Below are 24,324 nucleotides of genomic sequence, written 5' to 3'. Positions count from 1 at the left end.
TTTCTTTTTCATTTCTCTCAATTTTTCCTCAACCTAAAACCGAAGGAGGTCTCATTTCAAAGAAAAATAAATAAGATGATAAAATATTACATAAAAAATAAAAAAAATCGAAAAAATTTGGAAAATTTCTAAAAAATAAGATTTTTTTTAGAAAATCCCTAAAAATAGAAGAAGCTTAGATTAGGCTAGTTTGACCTCACTTTCATAAATTTGAACCTAGATTCTCTAGATTTCATAGATTTTGTTCTTTTTTTGAAAAATCATAAACACCTTTCTCGAACCATATTTCTCTAAGCCCTTAGGGCTTCATTGGGGTTTTATGATGTGATTTATTAATTTCACGATTTCTTGATTGTACACTTGATTTCATTAGTTGCTATTTGCCCAAGTTTATGTACTTTAGACTTAGTCTAGTTTTACAATTTTTTGGAAAAAGACAAAAATAACCATCGTGAATACTTAGCAAGGTCTCTTTTTTAAGTTTTCGATGAATTAAGATCGAGGCTTGATTTCCTAGAACAAAAAATGCACACAATGCAGAGCATGGCATTACATTTTTCTTGTAGAAACGAAGGTGTCGCTTGTATCAGTTGTCCACTCGCTCAAAAGAATTCGATGAAACCCCACAATAAATGGCGAAAATGACTCGCGATGATTATTGGTATTTATTTTTACATTTCAATATGTAATATGTTATATAAGAGAATCAATATGAATTAATCTTCGATTAATTCGAAATGTATGATGAAATTTCGCAAAGTAATTACGTAATTATTTGACTTAAATAACAAAAATTGGGAAGAGCAATTGTTCCGGGAACAAAAATTTTGTGCGAGTTATCAAATGTGTTTCTGTTTTAGGAATAGGAATTTTGGGCAGTTACCAAACGCGTTTTGATTCTCTAAAACTAATTCGGGGAACAGAATTAGAAAAAGTCATTTTAATCAAAATCACTTTTTCGGATCGGAATGCTTGCCATGCAGGCCCTACATTTCTCCGTTAAGAAATTCATCGACAATTTTATCAAGTTTTAAGATCTCAAAAGTCAATAAATTTTCACATATCGGTTTTACGTTTGACTCATTTTCATCCTACACCCATTTAAAATAAAATTTCTAACTCGATTTCATTTCCTAAATGTCGGTTTTTGCAATAAACATTTCATAGATTCTAATTCCCAATGATTTTTTTTCCTCCTACAGCAATTATACTTCGTTTTTTTGTTCTAAAATATATATTTTTTTGTCGAAATTCTCAAATATATTTGAAATTTCACTTTTGGTCTTTCCGTTATTTTTCAGTATGTGTATAGTAGTATGTTTCAATATAGAGTAGCTTTTAAACCGGGTTCGTAACTTTTCAAGCACAACAAATAATTTGTGATAGATTAAACAGAGTGAACTTTGACCCAAAAAAAAAAAATGGGGTGAAATTTTCACATTTATCGTGATTTTCTCATTGAAAAAGTAAGTTTTCTCCTATGAGATTGATTAACATTCTTCCTCAGAGAAAAGCAACTTTCAAACCGTCAAAAGTTACTAATTCTAAACCTATAGCTGAGGATTTTGGGCATCCTCGCGTTAGGTATTGCAGAAATTCACCGATCGCCGAGTCTAGAACGGAGATATAACGAGGCTATAGAAAAATTTCAAGAAAAAAATGCAAAAGCTTGAAATAGCTTTTAAGATAGTCAAATGCTAAAAAAGTGGGTGGCTTGGCGTTTCGTAATAAAATGAGAGAAAATACATTGAGTTAAAAAAAAAATAAAACACCTTATTTCGGATAAAATCAACAAAATAGAAGTGCAAAAAATTAGCATAAAAAGGGGATTAAGGACCTATTTGGTAGCACTCTAAATTCTGTAATTCATGTTCTTTTATTACCGGGAACAAAAGAAGAATAGAAATCTGTTTGGTAATATCAGTTAATAATTTCGTTCCCAGGAACAAAAATTGTACCCCAAAGCAGATGTGGAGCAGAAATAAGGAGCTAAAAAAAAGTAGATTTTTTGTTCTCAGGAACAACAAGAGAAACAATGTCATTTTGAAAAGCTTAATATAGTGTAATGCTTGTCTTTATTGCTAGCCACGATTGTGGCACTCCCAATGATCATCTTAATGAGAACTGGAAACACAAAACTTGATAGAGGAGAGAGTGATTGGCACACACCTTATTTAGAATCCATCATGACTTGATGCATAACGACGACGAACCCAAGCACTTCTCCTTTATTCTCTCTCGGAGCGTTGGCCGAATGAGACAACTCATCTATGAACAAAAAAGGTACGTTCTATTGTTTGCATTATAGGATTAGAGGAGGGACTTGAGCCTTTATATAAAGTTTCTGACTGTGGGCCCTCTCTTCCATAAACAGAATATTTGTTTAGCCAAGCTTAGAAGTTCATTGAAAATAACGTTTTCGAATGAATAGTCCTCTTAAGCTTCATTTTTTTTTTAACTTAGCTAACGGGATCTTGTCCCGTGGCACGGGCCGTGTATATTTTTTGTCCAACTTGTATCAAGTTTACTTTCTCGCACTTTACCTTTATTGCATTGATTGTGATTGTTTACTTAATTGATTGTGTACCCATGCATGACATAGTTTAGTGGCATAGAATATTAAACTGGGCGAAGATTCGTAGGAACAACATTTTGAAAAGATTGAGAATCAATATCGAAAGAACGTTAACTAGACAACCAAGTTCATAATCTTAAGATCTTTGGTTCGTAGGAAGTGAAGCGTCTTCCCACGCTTGACTTGGCTCTTAATGGTCCTAAATATGTTACCGGCGACTCTATTAAATAGAAAATTTTCATACATTAATTGAATCCCCCAAATGTTGCAATCAATTAGAGTTTTAATTGGGTCCTCTGTAATGTAATGTATCCATAAAGTCATCTTGAGTTACGAGTTAATTTTTGGTTTAGGAAACGTTGGTCGTCTTGAAAAATTAAAGAGAATGTGTCCTGAAATTCACCGAACTTGGAGGGTTGTTTCGAGTGGAGTCTTTATAAACCCCTGCGAGGCTTCCTGGAGGGTTTAGATTTTTTGATCAAGTAAATTTCAGACTTTGATTTCTTGGATTAGATTATCTTTAATGCTTTGCATCTATTTAGGGGATTTTATTGAATGGTGAGTTATATGCCATGTGTCCCAGGGTCGATTCCTTAGGTCGTGGGCATATATATCTTTTTGTATTTGAGTTTCCTTCTCAATCTCAGACCGTTTCAATATAATGCCATACTTTTTCTGAACACATTCACATGTGTTTATCCGCATGATACCTTGGCATCATCAAACGTTTATGTTGGCCGAATTTGAACAAATATGGCCTCGGATGAACTTGATTAGAAGATTCGTAAAACTAGAAGGGTCAAGTTAGATAAATCAAAATTGTGGAGACTTGATCGAAAAGAGCATGATAATACTAGGGCTAAAACCAACTTTTTCCGAATCCATACCTCCCAACGCCATCATTGACCGGCTTTCATTCATTCCCTAATCTTTCGCACGTGCGGTTGACACCTGAATTTTTAATCGATAAATGAAAGAACAAAAGAAAAAGTGACGCCAGCAGTACAACGGATGGGCCCATCTGATTTTATTTTTAAGAATTTCGCCAATGGGTTTCAGTCGGAGCTTGTTCAAAGCTCAAGACATGTAAGCCCATTTTTATTTTTTACTCCTCAACTCAAAAGAGTAGATTCAGCCAAGAGAGAGGGCAGAAGGTGGAGGAGGCGAGAACCTCTCATTGCCTTTACGACGTCGTACATCGCCGCCGCCGCCGCTACTCGGTTTTCCGGAGCCGCGCCTTCAGAGCTCCGTTCTTCCCTGTTTCGAGACCGGGAGATTCGCAGGGACTATTTCGTGCTTGATTCTCGCTGGTGACATTTTTAGAACATCTACGCTCTGATTTTCTCGCTTATTCTCGCTGACCGGAGTTAGAAGTTTCGCTTTGCAAAGTAAGAATTACACGACTTGTTTTCGGTCACCTTTTTGGTTTGTCAGTCACTTTTTTGAGTGAAAAGCAAAGTGAGGTTCTGAGTGATGTTGGTTTTGGAATCTGCTGTCATTCTGACGATTTAGGTTCTTTTGTCATTAGTTTTGAAACGAATTGTTGCTTATTGACCAAACCGCACACAACTTGTTCGATGAAATGCCGAAACCAGATTTGTATAAACTTGTCTCCAATCTTTGATTACCTCGAGTGTGGTTCAGCATGTCTTATATGACCGATACTTCTCATTAACTTTTGAGCGCGATTACTACCATATTCCATTGTTACCGAATAAGAACTGCATCCCTCTCTTTTGTACCTTTTTGCTCTGCGGCCTTGGCATTTTCCTGTGACGTTCAATGACGGTCATTGGCGAGGAAAATGAACAGGAGCCACTGACACCCATACAGTCAATCTCTGGTGATGTAAATAAGTGTCTGAATTTGCCTTGTTAGTGCTTCGCATTTTGGTTATGTTCTACATTATTAAAGCATCATCCCTGGTAGGCTGGTGAACGGAGATGGTTGTCTTGTGGAGGTTGAAGGTAGCTGGTGGCTGAATAAGAGGCACTTTATCTTGTATTTTTCTTTTGAAGTCTATGGTTATTTTAGACTGTGGGAACAATAAACGTTGAACAAGACAAACGCAAGTATACACAAGAAAGAAATGAAATAAATAAGAGATGCAAAACAAATAATGAAAGAGAAGAAGAGAAATAAAAATGGGTTCAGTACAGATGTTAGAAAATGGGCGTAGTGTGGGCTTGATGTAGTTGGGATGGGATGGCTTAGTGTGATTTTGATAAAGAACGCGCTTGGGTGTGTTTATAGGTATATTTTTTAGTTCAGCTTATTATTAATCTAATGTAAATAAAATTTCTATTAAAACTCATATTTGGACCAAAATGACGTCTTTTTAGCCTCTTATGTTTTAGTCGCGTTATCGCCACGCAAAAGAGAGAAAATATTAGAAAAAGGTCACGTCAGCATTTTCCATTAACTAAGTTGGACGGAGTTAACTTAATGACTTGATTGTACCAATTTGACAAGTTGTAGGACTTAATTGCCCTTTTTGTAAGTTTTAGGACTCAATTACGTTTCATGACAAGTTTTAGGACTTCCAGTGCTTTTATCCTTTGTCTTATCATGGCAAACCATATGGGATTTGAATGGGAGGTGGCATAATTGTTAAATAGAATACTTTGATTTTGTTGGTTGATTTACTAGAGGAGACATTTCACACCAAGCTAGGATATTCATGGATAAGCCACTGATTCCTGAAAACATCCTATTGGCTCTGTTTTGGTATTTGTGTGTTGTTTGCTGATCAAGGCCTAATGATTTAGCTTATCAGTGTCCCACTATTTTTTTAAGCTCATGCCTTTAAATTGCAGGGCTTTGACATTCTTATGAATGGCTTGGAGAGCCTTAGGAAACAAGGTAAAGTGTCCTAAATAAAATTCTTTCATACTTCTATTAGGTGTTATCTTTCACATTTTTGCCTTTATGTTGTATAACCATACTCCTACTTCAGCCTTGATGTTGAGATAACTATGATGCGGGTTCAGATGACTGATGAGACAGGCAGCAGCTTTTGTATAATGATATCTCGGTTAGTTGTGTGTTCAAGGATCTGAAGTACATGTTGACTTAATCCCGGAGATGGCCATGTCTCTACGTTAGTGGTGGTGGTGGTTGTTTTTGTTTTTTTATTGGTGGGGGGCGTGTTTGTTGGAATGTTCATGAGCTCGAGTGTAGACAATGTTGGTAGGAGTTTCAAGAAGTTAAAGGGTTCACATTGTTGGAACTATATAGTTAGATTTTAAGCAGTTTTTTTTTTGCCTAATATATGTGATGGAGTTGGATCTCCTGATTTGAGTGCTCTTGAAAAGATTATCCTTTTACTTATTTTAATTTGTTTAGTCGGTGGACCTTGATGTCGTTGTATTTCACTTTTGTTGAGAATCAAGATCTAGTGGTCGACAGTTCCCCTGGGGAGGGGCGGAGTCGGGGGAGGATTGCAAAAGGGTTTGTATGGGTTTGGGTTGAGGGAAGCAAAGAATCAGGGAAACAGATTGATCTCATGGCCATGTTGACTATTCTTTTTGAATTAACAATTTAAATTGCAATCACGACATTGCAGTTGATTGAAAAATTTGTTAACCTCTATCTTCTTTCTGCAGGGTCTTCGAGTTAGTCATAAAACATTACAAGAACATGCATTGGGTTCGGCTTCTGTTCCTTGCCTTGAAGATGCTGTGATATCAGTTTCTTCTCTGTTCAGATGCTTTCCAGGTCCAGTGGAGAAGTCACAGTTTTATAATCATTATTCTGTCCTTTGAGCAAGCTATTGAATGTTGCAACTCTTTTCTGATCTAATTGTTTTGGTGCAATTTCCAGACTGAATAATGCCTCCTCCTTTAATTATTATCCAACACTTCCAGTTATTTGAATTGCCCCCCTCAAGAAATGTTTGAGTGAAGTGTGCTCGTGTCTAAGCCCACCTATGCGATGGCAAGTGGAATAAAATGAAAAAAATGGAAGATCTATTTTCTCATGTCTCCATGAAACATCGACGTATATGACCTTTAATTCAAGAAAGATTGAAACATAGCTCAATATTTCCTATCTTTTCACTTGCACCTCCTTGTTGACTTTTTTCTTCTGAATGTTATGAGTGGTAAGTGCAAATCCTGATCATTCAGTTTTTAATTGTGATTTTGCAGATTTCTCTAGCATGTCTCTATGGCAGAAGGGTGGGTATACGAAGCATCTGTCTGACCAGACTTTGTTAAGGTAAATGAAGTTCACCATCTGTTTGTTTCTTCTCAGTATTTGAGTGATTGTGAGATTGGTGCTAAGTTTGTCGGGCCTTCTAAGTATGTTACTGTTATCGTATTTTAGTCAGATATTTTGGAAACGGTGCTTACTACATAGTTAAGTCTAGTTCTCGCAGGCCTTGTCTTCTTCTTTTTAAGGGTAATATATAAGTGTTGAGATTTGGGACACTTCCTGGGGAAGGAGGTACCATTTTATCTATAATTGCACTTTTGCATAAAATGATTTTTGAATGATCTGCCTGGTTTTCTAACATCATATCCAGCCTATAGCTGAGGATAATACATACGTAATTGATTCTCGATTTGGACACTTCCATCTTAATAAAGTGATACCGCCGTATAATATATCTATCTAGCAGTTTCAATTAGCGCATTACTAATTTGGAATGCTATTTCTCAGAGAGTTAACCGTAGTCTTTTCTCTGTTCCCTTTATTGGTTCTACAGCCTGAATTGTTCCAGAATGTTAACTAGATTAAATTTGTTGTGGGTGATAGTGAATTGCACTAGTGGAATGTAATAAACTGAATTATGGTCCTCAAGCTGATATATTTATCTTATTACGCAATTTGTATGGTCTTCAGAACCGCTTAGCCAATCAAAATTGTTCTCTGTTCATATCAGATTCCTCTGCTTCCCTTCTGGCTATCCAATGTTGAAAGGACCCAATAACTCTACTTTGTCTGCAATCTCATGTTAGGTTTGGCAATTTTCACAGTGTAACTTAGGACGAGCTTGGCAGCACTTCTACTTCAGAAATCCACTTCGGGCAAGAAATTGAATTTTCTATTTTTGTTCCAAAAGTTAATTTCTGATCAGATAAAGATGTTTGCTAATAGGACAAAATTTCTGCTTCTGGAATAGAAATTCATTCGGTAACTGTTAAAATTTTCTACTTTTGGAACATTATTAACACAAAATGTTCTACAAAAAATGATTGATCCTAGCCTAAAATGCATGTTATTCTAGAAAAGTGAAATGCAAATACCGACGGACTTACGTATAATTTGTCATTTAATTATTTTATGCAAATGGGGACCAATTTTATGTGGAAAATTTCTATTAATGAATATGATGGTTAAGCTGATTTATCCACGCCAAAGCCCGGGTAGTTCCGATGCTTCCTCACCCGTGCCTCTAGTGTGGTTTATGTTGTAATGGGCATAATATATGAGCCTTCTTCATGCCTCTGTAGTTTAGAGGTGCATCATGATACATTTAGTAAATCATACCATTGGACGAGTTGGTTTATGACAAGCAACAATTCTGCCATCACAGCTTGAAACAGTCAAAATTTGCTTAGAACACTGTGCTTCACCTTTAAGAACCATCAACACATATATTGCATGCAAATTTCTCTGTTAAATCCATCAATCCGACAAATTGACAAAAGAAAGGTATTTTTAAGTTCTAAGTCAAATGCAGAAAATATTATTATTTGACCTTAAAGTGCTGGGATCGTTACAGGGGCCCTTGTCGGACCCTAGGCAACCCCCCTGCCCAAGCAGAAGTGCAGCTACCACCAAGAAATTCTGGTAGTTCACAGAAGAAATTCGAAAAGTTAAGAAAACTCCAAGGTCTGGATGAATAATGTTACACAAGTAATAATAGTTGGCATTTTGTCAAAAATTGAATGGATACACCTACCCAAGAAAAAAACAAGAAGAAAATTGAAAGAAGCAGGAGAGTTTCAATTACCTATCATCCACAATTATTGTCAACAATTTGGTCTAGTACTTGTTGAAAACCTAATGAGAAATTCCGAGTGAGTGCATCTAAAAATGACATTCACAAACCCGACATAGTGCTTTGAAGGGTGTGAAGAATATCGACAAATAGAAACATACATGCATTTTGCCTTGTCAACATCAAATTTCGTTGCTTTCAAGAATTTGACAAACAAGACAGATGACTTAAGAAGTTCAAAGACGGCAACAACAGTAGTATAGTTTTTTCTTTGTGGGAGTGCTCGGTCCACTTTAAAATATTTGTGGTATTCCATTTAACCAACTTGGGTCAATTACTTGGTCCACTTTGCCATGATTGTGCCTTTGTGGGATGCCATATAACCAAATCATGGAACATTAATTTCTTATAAGTTGTTAAAAAAATGATATTGCTAAAGTACTCTCATGCAACACAAATTTAGTGAAAAATTATGTATAATTTTTTTAAATATTTTTATTTGATGGTTGGAGGAGACCGGCGGCAGCCGCAGACGACGGTTATCGACGGCGGATTGTCTTTTTTTTTATGTTAACTTTTGGAGAGAAGTTATTATTATTTTTTTTTTTACTTCTGAAAGTTGCTCAAAAACAACTTATGAAGCAAAAAATTGCTTCAGAAGTAGACAAATAAAGTTGCGTAGCCAAAACGGATTTCTGCTTCAAAAGTTGCATTACCAAACAGATTTTTGCTCAAAAAACATTTTTGGAGCAGAAATTATGCTTCAGAAGTGTTACCAAGTGCGCCCTTTGAATTCAAAAGTTTGCTAGAAATGTCTGAAACTCGTTGCTATGATGTAACCTCAATCTAGCTTGGGCATATACTTCTCGTCTCCATGTTGTGTTTGTTAAACCAAGGGACACCACTGTTTAGTGTTTACCCTATTAGATTTGAGAGATTTTGACTTGGAAACTATTTTGAGAAAGGGTGGTACTGCATTGGTGCCTTGTGAATGAGATTTGGCATTCGAAGAAAGTCACCGGATGATTGGATATAAATTTTAGTTTCTTTTGTAATAGTGATTTGAGTATTGAAATTTGTTTCTCTTACAATCTAAAATCATTGTCACCAAAACAAAAAAAAAAAGAAAAAGAAAGGATGCATATTCCTTTTCTTAGGATGGCAAATGAAAGTTGCTCAACCTATTTAGTGATATATTATGGGGATGAACAACCGCTTTGCTTACTAGGATGCTGAATCAATTGTGTATTCTATCAATCAAGAACAACTATTATTTATGCATATGGACATGTCCGTAGCATCATGATTCTAGAATATCTAATCTAGCCTATGTTGGGATGTGGTTGATACTCCTTATCGACAGGAAAGCACAAGGGTAGCTCCCCCGAGCTGCCGGAGGGCTTTTATAGTTTGAGTTTATATTTTTTCATTAGTAGTTTGAGCTTGGGACCATGAATAGCTACTGCTATATTTTATTTCTTTCTCTTGTAATTGATGGATGTAACGAAAAGATGCAAGGTGCTAATTATAGTGGAATCCTCTTTTGGATGTAATCCTAGTTAAAGAGTGAATCAGGATAAACTTTGTGTCTCGATTTTCTTTTCTCACTTTTAAGCTTTATTTTATTTGTGATTTGTGTGCGGAATCCTAACAGCTTGGTGGTTCAAGTGGCTTTAGAGGCTTGCTACTGAAGACAATAGTCTCTGGAAAAAAGGTCATTGCTGCCAAAAATGGCACTTGCCAGCAAGTTGGCATTGGACTTATTTATGTTGATAGATTATGGGAATCATTGACAACGGAGGGAAGGATAAACAAATTTTCTGGCTTTACTGATGCTGGTGATGGACATAAACCAAATTATTGGCGGAGATTTTGCATGGAGACACCCTCCTCAATATGGAGGTTTTGAACTTTTACTCCATTACTTAGGAGAGAGATGCAATCATGCTATAGTCGCTAATAATTTGCAGAGAACTGGAATCTCTGTATGCTGGAATCCTAGTTTGCTCTTACTATAGAAAGATAAGTTCCAATAAAAAAAATTGAGAAGAAACTAATTTGAGGTCAAATCTTGCTGTAAGGCTAATTGTCCCAGACAAACCACTTGCTTTCAGTGGAAACAGATATGGAAGGTTAAAGCTTCATGAAGAGTTTCTTTTGAGCCTTGGTCGGCATCAAGGGAATATCTTATGAATGAAACAATTTTGAAGTCTTGGTCTCACTGTTTGGGCAGTTTTGCTGTATGTGCCAGGGAGAGGTCCAAATCTAATCATCTTTTGTTTCACTGTCAAGTGGTGTCCAAAGTCTGGTCTTTTTTTTTTTCACAAACCGGTTTGGCTCTGCTGATCATGATGCCACACTCTTGATGCTTAGTTTTTGGATAAGGTACCATTCATTCGCGAAAAATATATCATGACCTATCAAAGAAAATAAATACCTTCCTATGATGTGCCAGCATGATGCTTATAGTTGATCATTCATGCAAAACAGTGATTAGGGCATTGTTTTCTGCTGATCCGGCCTTTGTGAGGGTTTTTCAGGGATTTGGGGTTCTTGTTAGATCTTAGGTGTAGGTAATTCGACTTTGTAATTTTTGCTAGGATCGAGGAAATTCACATAGTTGTTAAGTTCTCTTCTGCATTCACTTACCTTACAGCTGTTTATTCAGCACAGTTTATTACGTGGTTGAGAATGTTTTTTTTTTTAGGTGCTTTCATTCAAGTCCAGCACTTTTGGCTAGAGGTGATGGGCAATTTGGTTTGAGGACTCCCAAGAGAGAAAAGAATTTTAAAAGACAGAATAGGACCCAACCACCCGTTGAGGCTCCATATGTGCCACCTAAAGTGAAAACAGTGACAAAGTCCTCTGTGGATAAAACAGTTGACATTTTCGAAGGCATGACGATAGTCGAACTCGCCAAGCGTACTGGTGAGTCATTATCTTCACTGCAAGATATTCTTCTGAATGTTGGGGAGAAGGTCGAATCAGAGTTTGATCCTCTTAGCATCGACATTGCGGAGCTGGTTGCAATGGTATGTTTGCTTGGTTGTCGTGGTAATTTTTTTACATGCTTGAAATGCAAAAGAGAAAAGAAAAAGGTTGCGAGTGTCATTTTCATTCTTCATAAATAGCTGAGAACACAATATGTTAGCTGAAACACAATATGTGCTGAGACTGCTGATTTAATTATCTGAAAATACCTGGTTCGAAGGGAACATTACCATCTTCTGCCTTATAAGAGACTTGCTTAATCAGTGTATTTACTTTGCCTGGACAATGTTTGTATGGCCAGCAAAGTACATCAAAATGCCTACTGTACGAAAATTGTTATCTGCTTACTGCCGTTAGCACTTGATAGAACCGAACGTAGTGCGTGTATCTTTGTCTGAATATAGTTGCAGGGACTTACTTTGGACCTACACATCTTACAGGAACTTGGTGTCAATGTTAGAAGGCGTCACTCTGATGAAGGTGCAAAGCTTTTAACTCGGCCACCCGTTGTCACGGTCATGGGTCATGTTGACCATGGGAAAACTTCTCTTTTGGATGCTCTGCGTCAAACATCTTTGGTGGAAAAGGAAGCTGGAGGAATAACTCAGCATCTTGGAGCATTTGTTGTGAGCATGCCCTCGGGTTCGTCAATAACATTCCTCGACACTCCTGGTCATGCTGCATTCAGTGCAATGCGGGCCAGAGGTGCGGCGGTCACTGATATTGTTGTGCTAGTGGTAGCTGCGGATGATGGAGTCATGCCCCAAACTCGAGAAGCCATGTCCCATGCAACTTCAGCTGGTGTACCCGTTGTTGTTGCTGTTAATAAATGTGATAAACCAGCTGCTGACCCTGAACGAGTAAAACTGCAGCTCGCATCGGAAGGGTTGCCTTTAGAAGAAATGGGTGGGGACGTGCAGGTAGTTGAAGTTTCAGCTGTAAAGAAAACAGGACTGGATAAGTTGGAAGAGGCGTTGCTTCTCCAGGCTGAGCTTATGGATCTTAAAGCACGGATTGATGGGCCTGCACAAGCTTATGTAGTGGAGGCAAGGCTCGATAAGGGGCGTGGTGCGTTGGCCACAGCGATTGTGAAGGCAGGGACTTTGGTTTGTGGGAAGTATGTGGTTGTGGGTTCTGAGTGGGGTAGAATAAGGGCTCTCAGGGACATGGTGGGTAAGATGACTGATCGAGCAACCCCGGCTATACCTGTTGAGATTGAAGGGTTGAAGGGTCTCCCAATGGCTGGTGATGATATTGTTGTTGTGGATTCTGAGGAACGTGCTAGAATGCTTAGTACGGGAAGAAAAAGAAAGTCTGAGAAAGACAGACTTCGTAAAATAAGCGAGGGAAGGACAGAAACTGAAGAGTCATCAGAAGAACAAGAAGTGGTGGAGAGAGTTGAAATGCCATTTATTGTGAAAGCAGATGTGCAAGGAACAGTCCAAGCTGTTACAGATGCTTTAAAAAGTTTGAATAGCCCTCAGGTAATGCTAAGTCATTGATTGTCATATACCTGCATTTTCATGAATGAGATACTTCTTTTCTTGTCGTTGTTTTTTCTGTTTGAACATCAGGTTTCATAGACAAATTCCTTGCTCTGGTGTGACACCCCTTACTGCTACTTTGCATAAAGAAAATTATGCTGTTTGCAGTAAATTCAAGTTTTTTTTCTCCTTGTGTGCCATCGCATCATCCTGTTTCTGTCAGAGCTTTATGTAAGTCATTCCTATTGACATGTTTTCTCTTCCATTCATGTGCCCAGGTTTTTGTCAATGTACTGCATGTTGGTGTTGGACCGGTTTCTCAGTCCGATATCGACCTAGCACAGGCCTGTGGTGCATGTATAGTTGGGTTCAATGTTAAGAATCCTCCTAGTTCTGTAACTCGGGCGGCAACTAGAGCCAGTATTCAGGTATTGAACTTATTTCTTCCCTGTCGAACTTATGACTTTTGGTTAATAGTGACTTTTAATGTGTTATCAGTGTAATAATTGCTCGGTGCGCAGGATTAATATCATGAGAGCAAAAGTGTTCTATTGACATGACAATTATCACTCTATGCTCACTTAAATCCCACTTTCATGCATTGTAAATATAGATAAATGCACTTCCACTGTAAAGAAGCAGAAATATCTCATTTTGGAGCTTGAGATGGCCATGCTTTGTTTATTTAATCCCCGGTTTTCCTATATGGTTTCAGATAAAAACACACCGTGTAATCTATCATCTTTTGGAGGACATTGGCAGCTTGATAGTTCACAAGGCTCCGGGGACTGCAGAGACTCAGGTAGCTGGGGAGGCTCAGGTCTTGAACATATTCGAGCTCAAAGGGAGGAGCAAATCCAAGGGAGCTGATGTGAAGATTGCCGGTTGCCGCGTTATCGATGGGAAAGTCACAAGGTCGTCAACAATGAGGCTTCTGAGGAGCGGAGAAGTCATGTTCGAAGGTTCATGCACGTCCCTCAAGAGAGAGAAGCAGGATGTTGAGATGGTGGGAAAAGGGAATGAATGTGGACTTGTAATCCGAGATTGGCATGATTTCCAGGTTGGGGACATCATTCAGTGCTTGGAACAAGTTGTACGGAAGCCTAAGTTCATTTCGTCGGAGAGCGGAGCTGTTCGAATTGAATGCTGACAGTGTACCGCAATGTCCATGCTGTTTGAGTTGATAATGGATTTTGTTGGTTGCGTCTTCCCTCTCGAAAAGCCAGTACCAACACAAACAATTTTGTATTTCGGTAGACGAACAGTTCAAATTTTGAGACTTCACATGCTAATGACCCTGCTGATTAGTACAAACATAAGAAGTGTACATTAGCCCAGTTTGAGAAGCATGATAATGTTATTATTTGTATATGCAATACGTATATCTTGGGCTGTGATGCCGAACACGGATGTTGTTACACTCAATATTTGATGAACTGTGGAGATAGAAATTCTCGAGTTTTATTACCAAAACTCAGAGGAACTTTTTTTTTTTACCATGCTATCATTTAACTGTATGGATAGGAGAGCGGGCAATCAGGATTTAGATGTGATGAAGTGAATAACCAAGTAAAATCATGTGATGTTCTCGAGGATGCAGTCCATCATGTTTGATTTACATGAGGGGAACACACGATGCAGAGTCATATATTATGTTGTCCGGATGATTATAATTATCTTAAACCTGCTGTGTTTTTATGTCTGCTGTAACTTACACTGCCTCGAGAAGCTAATTCAGGTAGAGACTTTTCCTAGCATCGATGTGATCATAATTCATTTGGGACGACATCGAAAGCCCTCACATTCAATTTTTGTGTCTCAGAATGTTTAATGTTCTGGCACCTTTTCCTAGGCAATCTTTCTAGGAAGATAAATTTAGAATGAATAGAGTTTTTACTATACACATTAAACCTGCAAAACTCCTCTCTCTCTCTCTCTCTCTCTCTCTCTCTCTCTCTCTCTCTAAATGGGTTACTGTTAATAATTTGAATATTTGATCAAGGAAATTTCAGACTTGATCTCTTGGATTTGATTGTCGCTAAAGCTTTGTATCTCTTTGGTGGATTCTATTGAGTGGTGAGTCATACGTCATGTGTACTGGGGTCGATTTCTTAGATTGTGAGCATATACATTCTCGCATTTGAATTTCTTTCTCAATCTCTGACTATTTCGGTGTCAACATCATATTCAACGTTGTCAATATTGGCTAAATTTTTATGAACTCATCAACATGTATATCCGCATGTCATCTTTATCCACATGATACCTTGGCATAGACATGGTCAAATGGGCCTGGGGGCCCGGAACCTACCCGTTGACCGGGCCCACGATTCTAACCTGGAACCGGAACCGGCCCTTCCCGTTCCGATTTCTAAATTGTCGGAACCAGCCCGGAACCGCCGGTTCTGACCCGTTTTTTTTTTTAAAGGAGGGTGGGGAGGAGGCACGGGGAAAGAGCCGTTGGGCTCGGGAACCGGTTGTTCCGAACCGGAATCGGAACCGGCCCGAAACCGGTGCTTCCACCTTTTCGTGGAACCGGAACTGGCGGTTTGATCGAACTGGCCATGTCTACCTTGGCATCGGCAACAGTTATGCTGATTGAATTTGAACAAATTTAGTGTCGGAGGAATCTGATCAGAAAATTTGTCAAACTAGAAGGGCTTGATTAGGCAAATTGCAAGTGTAGACACTTGATTGAAAAGAGCATGATACCACAAGGACAAAAAGTAGACTTTCTCCAAACCCTAGCCTCCCAAAACCACCGTAGTTCGAGCGGTCTTTCATTCCCTAACCTCCTTCACTCCTCAAAGGTTAGACCACATCTCGCCGCGCACGCGCACCTCGGACCAACACCCTACGACAAGTTCTGGGTCTACTAGCGAACCACGAGTCGTCGCCGACTGGTCCATCTCCCGAAGGTTCTCGAAGTTTCACGCTTCGGGCTGAAGTGAACCTTTTTTCTCGTCATTTTGTGAGTACGGTCGCTCCAGTTCCGAGTGTTGTTCACCGATATAAGTTTCTTTTCCTTTTGGATTGGCGTCCATGTTTATAGGATGCTTTGCTGGAAGCTAATTGAGCTATTTCCCCACTTATCTCGTAGACCCGTCATTGGTATTTGTCTTTTTTTACTTCAGCAAATTTCGTTCATTTGACTATGTCTCCAGTTCTTACTCGAGTGTAATACAAAGTATATGAATTCTTTGGATTCTGAAACGATGTTTTCTTTTCCCCTTGAGACTCGAATTGGTTTGTAATTGTGTGTTGTTTGCTGATCAAAACCTCAAGATTCAGCTCATTAGTGTCCCTCTATTTTTTTTTTATTTTTAAAGCTTGTGCCTTTATATTGCAGGGCATTGACATTCTTATGAATGGCTTGGAGAGCATTAGGAAATGGCTTGGAGAGCATTAGGAAGCAAGGTAAAAGTGTTCCCAAAATAGAATTCTTTCATTCTTCAAAGATTAAGCTTCTTATGAAAGAGAGAAGGTTTTTCCCTTTTCTTTTATAAACTAAACATGGTTGTAAACGATGATCGAAGAGAGAGATGGTTGGGCGGGCGTTTAGATTTCTAAAAGCCGCTCTGCATTAATACTTCCTTGCAGGTAGTCAGAGATTTCACTTTTATTTTGTTTTAGTTCAATTGCCACATGTCGAGTCGTGACGGATCCGATCGGATAAATGCGTGCCACGTAAGTGTGATTGACGTGACACTTTTATATCAATGGATATTTGCTCGCTTAGATAAGGAAAATCACTTGCTACTCTTTGGTTATTGGGAGCATCTTGAAAAAATCTACCTCAAAATATGGGTTTCTAATTAAGTTTTCAATTGGTTGATGCAGCTTAAGGGAGTGGCAATGCATATGCAAAAAGGAAGAGACACGTAAATTGGCAAAGGTAAATAGAGCTTTCCAACATTTTTGTTAATCCACGAACAAAGGAACTAGCTGACATTTAGCTCCGCGGATCCATCTCTCTTGACTGCAAAAAAAAAAAAAAAATCAATAGAGAAAGAACTAATCATAACGGAGAAATATATTTCTTGAAATCGAAAAAAGGAAAAAATGAAAAAGGAAACATAAATCATGAATCAACTGAGCCCTCTCGGCAATTGCTTAAGAATAAGAGAGCAGAACCTCATATAAACACCGTGCACTAAAATTTGGTCCTATTCTTGGGATTCTATAAATATTTCATTGCAAAAAAGAAGACAGATTCTTGTTAAATATTCTTTCATAACCTATCTCATGCTTTTATAAAATAGAAAAAAAAAATACACCTTTAAAGGTAGTATGATAATTTTCGGCAATGTCGACACTTGAGTTTTTGCCAACAATGCAAGCATGCATTTTTGTAAAAAGGGAAAAAAATTATGAAAAATTCCAATAAGAGCCCGAAGTCGTCTCATTTTTTCAAATAAGGCATAATATATTTCAAATAAGGATTTGAAGTGGCCATAGAGTTTCAAAAAAGAGCTTGAAGTGGCATAATATGTTTCAAATCAGGGCCTGAAGTGGTCATAGAGTTTTAAAAAAGGGTATGGCCTAAAGGGCATTTTCGTCATTTCTCATTTTGGTTATTTATTTATCTATTTTTTTCCTTTTTCTGATTTTTAAAAATGAAAAAAAAAAATGAAAAAATGAAAAAAAAAATAGCCACATTGGTAGGAAGGTGCCCCTCTCGCTTTGTGGCGATCGGCCCACCATTGGTGGGGGGACCAATGGGGTCAACGGTGCCTCAATGAGGGCCGGCGACAAGACTAACCGGAGGCGAGGGCCTTTGACTCTCTCCCAGATTGTTTGGCCAAGGGCCAACGACCCTCGACCGTGTCCGGGAGAGGGCCTAGAGGCCCTTGCCTCCGGTTGACGGGGTTGCTGGTGACCCCGCCGACCTTCAGCCCCCTAGGGCGGTGGAGCAACGGCTAGAGGCGGGAGGGGTAAGTTTTAATTTATTTATTTATTGTTAAATTTTAAAGAAATAGAAAAAGGAAAGTTCTAATAAAAAAAAGTAGAAGAAAAATCAAATATAGAAAAACACCCAAATGCCCTTGAAATCGGGTCTTTTTTTGTAATTTCATGGCCACTTCAGGCCCTTATTTGAAACAACGTTCACTTCAAACTTTTGCTTGAAAAAATGAGGGTACTTTAGGCCCTTATTTGAAACAAGGTTCATTTTGGACCTTTATTTGAGAAAATAAGAGGACTTCAAGTCATTTTTTAAAATTTTCCCAAACAAATAATAGTAAAAAGAACAAGAAAATTAATTGCGAATGAAAAGAGAGAGTCCATTTCGGCTTAGTTTTTTATGAAGCCCGTCTATTAAATCAGGTCCAATTCACTAATCTGGCATGCGAAGTCTAAGCCTCAGCCCATCTGCCCAAGCCCACGAAGCTTAAGAGGCGAGCCAAGCCCACGGACCTTCAGTGGATTAGGGCACTCAGTCGGGGGCCCATTTGGAATCTCCTCTCTCTCTCTCTCTCTCTCTAGCTTTCTCTCTCATCTAATCGGAATAGACTGAGCTCAGCAAGAAGTTCTTTGATTTTTTGAAAATGTCTTAATGAATAGAAAATGCTTTTCGATCGACAGAAAATTCATGCATAAAATTAAAAAAAAAGTAAAATCGTAAACCTAAAGAGGCAAAAACACTTTTTGGGCATTATTCATCTTGAATTTTTAATATTTTTTAATATTTCATATTTTAATATTTTTATTCTTTAAAATTTTCAATTGTTTTTTTTTTCTTTTCTTCTTCCTTTGCCGATAGGGTACAGACGCGGGTTGGCGAGCTCACTCGTGGCCGCCGCAGGCCAATTGCGGTAGAGGGAGAAAGAAAAAGAAAAAGAGAGGGAAAAACATAAAAAATAATTTAAAATTTTGATTTTTTATAGCATGAAATAAAGTCATGATATTGAAATAATTTTTCAAATAAGATCCAAATACTATAAAATAGTTATGGCTACATATCACCAAACATAAAAAAAAACTAATCTTTTTTCAAAAAAGAATTTCTCAAAAAAAAATATTTTTCATGGAATTTTTACCTACCAAGCGTACCATTAGATTTTATAATAGATTTTTATTCTAGGATCGCTTCAAGGTATGTCTTCATTTTAAAACATTGTTTAGGCGAACATTTTCAAATAAAGTCTCGAACTACCTTTATTTTCTCAAATGAGAGTCTGGAGTGAACCTTAATTAAAATAAAAACTTGAAGTGTTCTCATTAATTTAAATAAAGGACCCGATTAAAAAGGCTTTTCACTTTTTATATTTTTAATTTTTTTAAAATTTTTCTTTTTTTCCCCTCTTCCTCGACTATCGCCACCTCGGGCGAGGGTCGCTCTGGTTTGGGTGGACCAGGTCAACCCTCGCTCTTTGATTGCGTTGTTGCCCTGGCTGCTATTGCTATTGCCCTTACCCACAGCCAAGGCAACAGCCCAAGCGGAGGGCGAAGGCTACCCTTGCCGAATTTGGTGAGGGCAGTCCTCTCATGAGGTCGGGGAGGGCAAAGGGAAAAAAATAAAATAAAAAAATTAAAATTTAAAGGATGAAAATGCCTTTTGATTCTTCAAAGCACTTCGGGTTGTATTTGAAATAATGACAGCATTTGTATTTTTTTTTTTTTTGAATTTTTTCTTGTTTAGGTGTATAGCCACCCACCTCTTGCATTTTCATGAGTACGTGGTCTCCACGGAGCCCCAGAAGCCACTCGGATACACCCTCGTCGGACGTCGAGACGAATCTATGAAGTTCTCCCTCAAACTCCCCGACAACGACTGCCGCCGCCGGGGAGGCGGCGACCCAACCTGCAACCACCACCACCACCACCACCCAATCCTTAAAGCCAAGCTGCCTCTCACTATCGTGAACCAGCCATTCACCTCCACCATCGCCACCACCACCACCACCACCACACCTTCGTCATACTTCACCTTCTCTCTCTCCACCAGCTTCCCTTCCTTCCCTTCCCTCAAGCTCTCCTACTCCCCCACCGCCGCGTCGTCCGCCGGCTCCCCCATCTCTCTCACTCTCAAATCCGGCATTGGCCTCTTCGGCTCGCCCAACAATTCGCCTATCGTCTTCTCAGCTCATTTCCCTCTCTCGCTCTCGAGCCCTATCCCTAATTCTCCCGTCTTCTCTCTCCACTTCCGGCCTCAGCTCGGACACTTCTCTCTCAGCAAGTCCACCTCTTCAAACCCCAGTTACAGCCAGGATTTGGACGCGAAGAGATTTGTTGAGCCTAATCAGGGAAAAAACGAGGTCACGCTTGCTGGCGTAAGTGATCATTTAGGTTCTGAGTTGGGAATTGGGGGTGGATTTCTGATGGGGGGTTCGTCGACTTGGGAGGAGCTGAAGCTGGAGCCTTGTTGTGGGAAAGAGCTGTTTAGAAGCTCTGATAGTGCGGATTATGGTCGCAATCTTACTAATGATGGTAAGGTTATGCCACAGAGTTGTAAAAGCCATGGTAAGAGTGGCAATCTGAAAATGTTCTCTGGAATTGGAGTGAGGGCAAGGACGATGTTGCCCATAGCAAAGCGTGTGAGGGTGAATTTCCGTTGGGGGATGAATTTGCCGGTTGCTGATTCTGGGACAGGAATGCCGTTCTTGACGGTGAGTAAAATTGGGTTTGAGACCATTGAGGAAGCGAAGGGACAAAATGAAAGGAAGGAGGAGAGTAATTTTGGTGATTCTGAGTTGTTGAGGGGAATGTTTTTACAGATCAGGAAGGATTTGGAAGAGATGCAGAGGGAGAATAGTGAGATGAAGCTATGTTTGGAGGGTATGAGATTAGGAATAGGGACAAGGGAGGGTCCTGGCGAAAAGATTGGAGTTGGCGATAGAGATTCAATGAATTTGGGAGTGAGAAGGGGTGATTTTGAAATGTGGAAGAGTAAGAAGAGTGGGAGAGAAGAAAATGGGAGAGAATCGAATCAGTCATTGAATCGGTCAAACAGTTTGGCGAGTGAACTCCAAAGAGCTATGAAGTATGCATCCTCATGAGTGTAGACAAATTAGAATTGTGGACCTCGTACTTCATTTTGCTTCGTGTATGTATATGTTGTAGGAGTTGATTTCTGATATCCCTGGCATGAAGCAATGGGAATATTTATTGTCTTATCTATGCAATGAACTCAAATATATATCTGACTAGCCCATTTCTCATCAATGAAGCTATTAACAAATGCATATTACACTGTTTAAGTGTGTCTTTTTCTGCTCTACAAGGAATGTGAGAAGATGTGTCGATCCATCTTATCATACAGGTGATTAAGCAGATGGTTTAGGGAGGCTATTTCGACTCTGGGTGTGCATGAGGAAAATGTCCAAGAAGATTTTCGATCATACACCTCCAATGGTTCTTCTGAGCATCTTTCCTTAAACATGTACTGTTAAGTTTTTGTTGGAATTGGCAGTTTGGAACGATCAATTTTTGGCTGGACATATAAAGAGGTGCATAGATCCAGATTGCCTGTCGATTTAGAGTACATAGAAGACAACATTACTTCCTGGAAGCAAACTTTTTAAAACGATTTACAATGCTTATCAGATTCCTTCTGCATTCAAGATTTTCTGTTATTTTTTTCCCTGCAGCTGCTGATTGTTCTCTCCAGAATCTCTAGATGACGATTTGTTTAACGGTAATATTGGTATTTCAATGATCCTGTTGTATATTCGTACTTTTTGCAGTGTTTGTGATCACAAGAGTCCACCGCCATATGGAACAGAGTAATGTAAGCATCGTATCTATGAATAGCATTGCTTACTGATAATTGAGGAGCATGATGATCTTCACTTTGCACATGAGGATAGGCTTTTACATTATGAGCATATATCTAGATGCATGACACAAGTACGCAGTCCTAACAATCTGACCTGACTCCAGTAAGTTTCACTGATATTCAGGTGATGATTTCAATAGAGCAAAGGATATATGACCTCTCTTTTACATAGTAGTGGAAATTTCTTTTGTTTTTTCTTAGTTTTGGGCTATGACATTTTTTAATCAATCTAATCATCTTTCTTTCTTCATCCCATCCTTGAGCTCACGTTGCTGTTGCTCATGCTGTATCATCCTTCGATACTGATCCTCTGTCCCGTTTCAACTGACTGGCAATTGCATCTAGCTCTTCTCGGACCCTTGCAATGTCTTCTAGAAGTTTCCCTATCTCGGGCTGGTCCTGGTCATGGAAAAAAGGTAAGTTAACCATGTTAAGTCACTTCATCCAATTAGTTGCCTTTGCCTAGGTTGGAAGATGTTGTGAGTACGAGGAAAGGAAGAAATTGAGGAAATCAAGAATAACGTTTAGATGGAAGCAATTCTGGGGAGTAACAGCAATGCAGGTGATGAGACGATATATCATGTAACTGGCAAAGTGGATAGAATGAACCTTTGTCAGAAGCCGCATGCCCCCACCACCATTTATCTTCCTTCCACTACCTTTTACATTAATTTCTCAAAACAAACTAACTGTAATCTGCCAACTCTAAGATTAGTATAATTCCTTCTAAGGTGCATGAATATAATTACTTTATTCAATTTGTTATGATTGCTGGTAAAGTGAAGTCCTTCTACTGATTTTTTTTTAGGTTATTTTTACACACGCGAAAAAAAAGTATTTCTGTATTTATGATCATTTTCTCGTAGCATAGACTCCGGATATATATTTAAAATATAGCATGTTAGCTAGGTTGTTTGGTTCGGCACCTCACTTCTCTGTTTTATATAAATCTAAGGGGTAGGGGAGGCTGAGTTTACCTCGGAGACCACACATTCAGGATGAACACCATAGCTGCATTCTGCACAGTAATAATAAGCCTGGGCCTCTGGGCTTGTCTTCTTCTTGCATGCTGCGCAGTGAATCCTACTTCCATCCTTGGGAGTGGAGTCGTTGAGTTTAAGAGGATGGGGATGGTGTTTGTGCTTAACGCTGGGAAGACAAGTGGAGTGCACATTGAACTTGCAGCTAACACATCTGTAAAGATTGTTGCGGCACGATTTTCCGCAGGAATTACATGAAACTTGATCATTTATTTCATTGAAGAAAGCGAGGAGGTGATCATGCTTCTCATGTTTCAGTGAAGGTGTAAGACAAGCGCAGAGCAAGTCAAGGTCGAACGAACATATGTTACAGTGGTACACAAAACCTTGGATGATCTTCCGACAAGTGTTACAGATTGTTCGTGAGCCAGGATAAGGTGATTCTGTAAAGAGTGTGAGGGAGTGCGAAGGGTGGAAAAGATGTTCTCTCTTCTGTGGCAATTGAGCACAGGATTTGTGGAGTGTGAACAGATCGCATTCCTTGCAGCAATAAGCTGGACCCAAAATTTGCTGTTCACATCCTTTACACTTCCTTTTACTCTGCTGTGTGAGGTAACAGAGTGTCAGGGTGTGATTGTGAGGTAACAAAGTGTCAGGGTGTGATTGTAGCTTTCTTGTTTTCCCTTCTAGAGGAGGGAGATCAAGGTAAGGCTGATTCCTAAAGAAACAGGTCACGTCCATGTAGTATTTGCAATCTTGGCATTCAAAGACAAACCCGGAGCCAGTTTTATTGCAGACGCTGCACTGGGGCGTTTCCGATGGATCGAAGAGGAGTGAGAGAGGGTGTTTAGGATGAAGATGGTGGTGGACTTTCCGAGGCAACTTGGCGCACTTCTTGTGGAGGAGGAAGCCGCAGTCTAAGCAACCATAGCCGTGATCGAAGATGGGTCTCGAGCATCCATTGCAAGGCTCACCGGTGTCCTCCATCGCACACAGGGTCAGCGGATGCTCGTGGCTGACATGTGAAATCTCCATCCTTCTCTCTCGGTCCTCTGGGGTGTGGGTGTGTGGGTTTGGGGTTGGTGCAAATTGCTGCCTAAGTCTGGAGGTCAGGCCTTTTGTAGCGGAAGGAAATCTAGTTTCCTTTCCCATCCCACGGCATATATGCCTTCCCTATCTTTTCGATTCCTTTGCAGAGGGTTGCTTGGCGGACATGTTCATTTCGAGCTCTCATCAGACTCGGCTTTCTTCGCAAACTTGGTGGGAATATGCCTGGCTTGTCTTGCTTGGTGAGTTCGAATGGTTCGTGTGCTTTACTCACCACTAGAAGATAGAACTTGTTGGTCGTGAAATATGCTCAATTTGTGAATGACTTGGAGATGAATGCCTGAAGGCAATGCCCATTTTTCGTGTTGTTGGGCATTGCGTGACATATGGTTCCTTCTTAAATAGCATTAGATTATCAAAACGTAGACCAAGGTCGAACAGCGTTTGTTTCCCGTTGAATTCCAAGTCATCATGCAAAATTATTTACGATCCAACATCTGTACGTGCATTCGACCACCCAAAAA

At 39.2% G+C, this 24,324-nt stretch overlaps 3 protein-coding genes across 4 annotated transcripts; 2 read left to right on the top strand and 1 right to left on the bottom strand.

Annotated features, from left to right (window-relative positions):
- The first annotated feature begins 3,527 nt into the window (after positions 1 to 3,527).
- LOC115736865 (translation initiation factor IF-2) lies at positions 3,528 to 14,368 on the top strand. Of its 2 annotated transcripts, none has more exons than XM_030668719.2 (9): positions 3,528 to 3,884; positions 3,939 to 3,963; positions 5,392 to 5,437; positions 6,181 to 6,292; positions 6,724 to 6,793; positions 11,230 to 11,554; positions 11,954 to 12,997; positions 13,276 to 13,425; positions 13,713 to 14,368. In XM_030668719.2, the coding sequence occupies exons 3-9, from the start codon at positions 5,411 to 5,413 to the stop codon at positions 14,145 to 14,147; spliced, it is 2,163 nt and encodes a 720-aa protein (XP_030524579.1). In that variant the 5' UTR covers positions 3,528 to 3,884; positions 3,939 to 3,963; positions 5,392 to 5,410; the 3' UTR covers positions 14,148 to 14,368. The 2 variants fall into 2 exon arrangements, with proteins under 2 accessions (XP_030524579.1, XP_048141191.1); XM_048285234.1 differs by having other exon boundaries at positions 11,918 to 12,997.
- A 5,369-nt stretch (positions 14,369 to 19,737) lies between these two features.
- LOC125316633 lies at positions 19,738 to 20,994 on the top strand. The gene has a single exon (XM_048285467.1). The coding sequence runs from the start codon at positions 19,738 to 19,740 to the stop codon at positions 20,992 to 20,994; it is 1,257 nt and encodes a 418-aa protein (XP_048141424.1).
- A 760-nt stretch (positions 20,995 to 21,754) lies between these two features.
- On the bottom strand, positions 21,755 to 23,803 carry LOC115736867. The gene is made up of 2 exons (XM_030668724.2): positions 22,751 to 23,803; positions 21,755 to 22,172 (listed from the first exon to the last, which is right to left on the bottom strand). Exons 1-2 carry the CDS (start codon positions 23,786 to 23,788, stop codon positions 22,053 to 22,055), a joined length of 1,158 nt encoding a protein of 385 aa, XP_030524584.2. The 5' UTR covers positions 23,789 to 23,803; the 3' UTR covers positions 21,755 to 22,052.
- Positions 23,804 to 24,324: the final 521 nt, after the last annotated feature.

This window comes from Rhodamnia argentea, chromosome 9 (genome assembly GCF_020921035.1).
Source record: "Rhodamnia argentea isolate NSW1041297 chromosome 9, ASM2092103v1, whole genome shotgun sequence".
Taxonomy (NCBI): Eukaryota; Viridiplantae; Streptophyta; class Magnoliopsida; order Myrtales; family Myrtaceae; genus Rhodamnia; species Rhodamnia argentea.
Note: the sequence above shows the minus strand (reverse complement) of the source record. Positions and strands in the feature narration are given on the sequence as shown.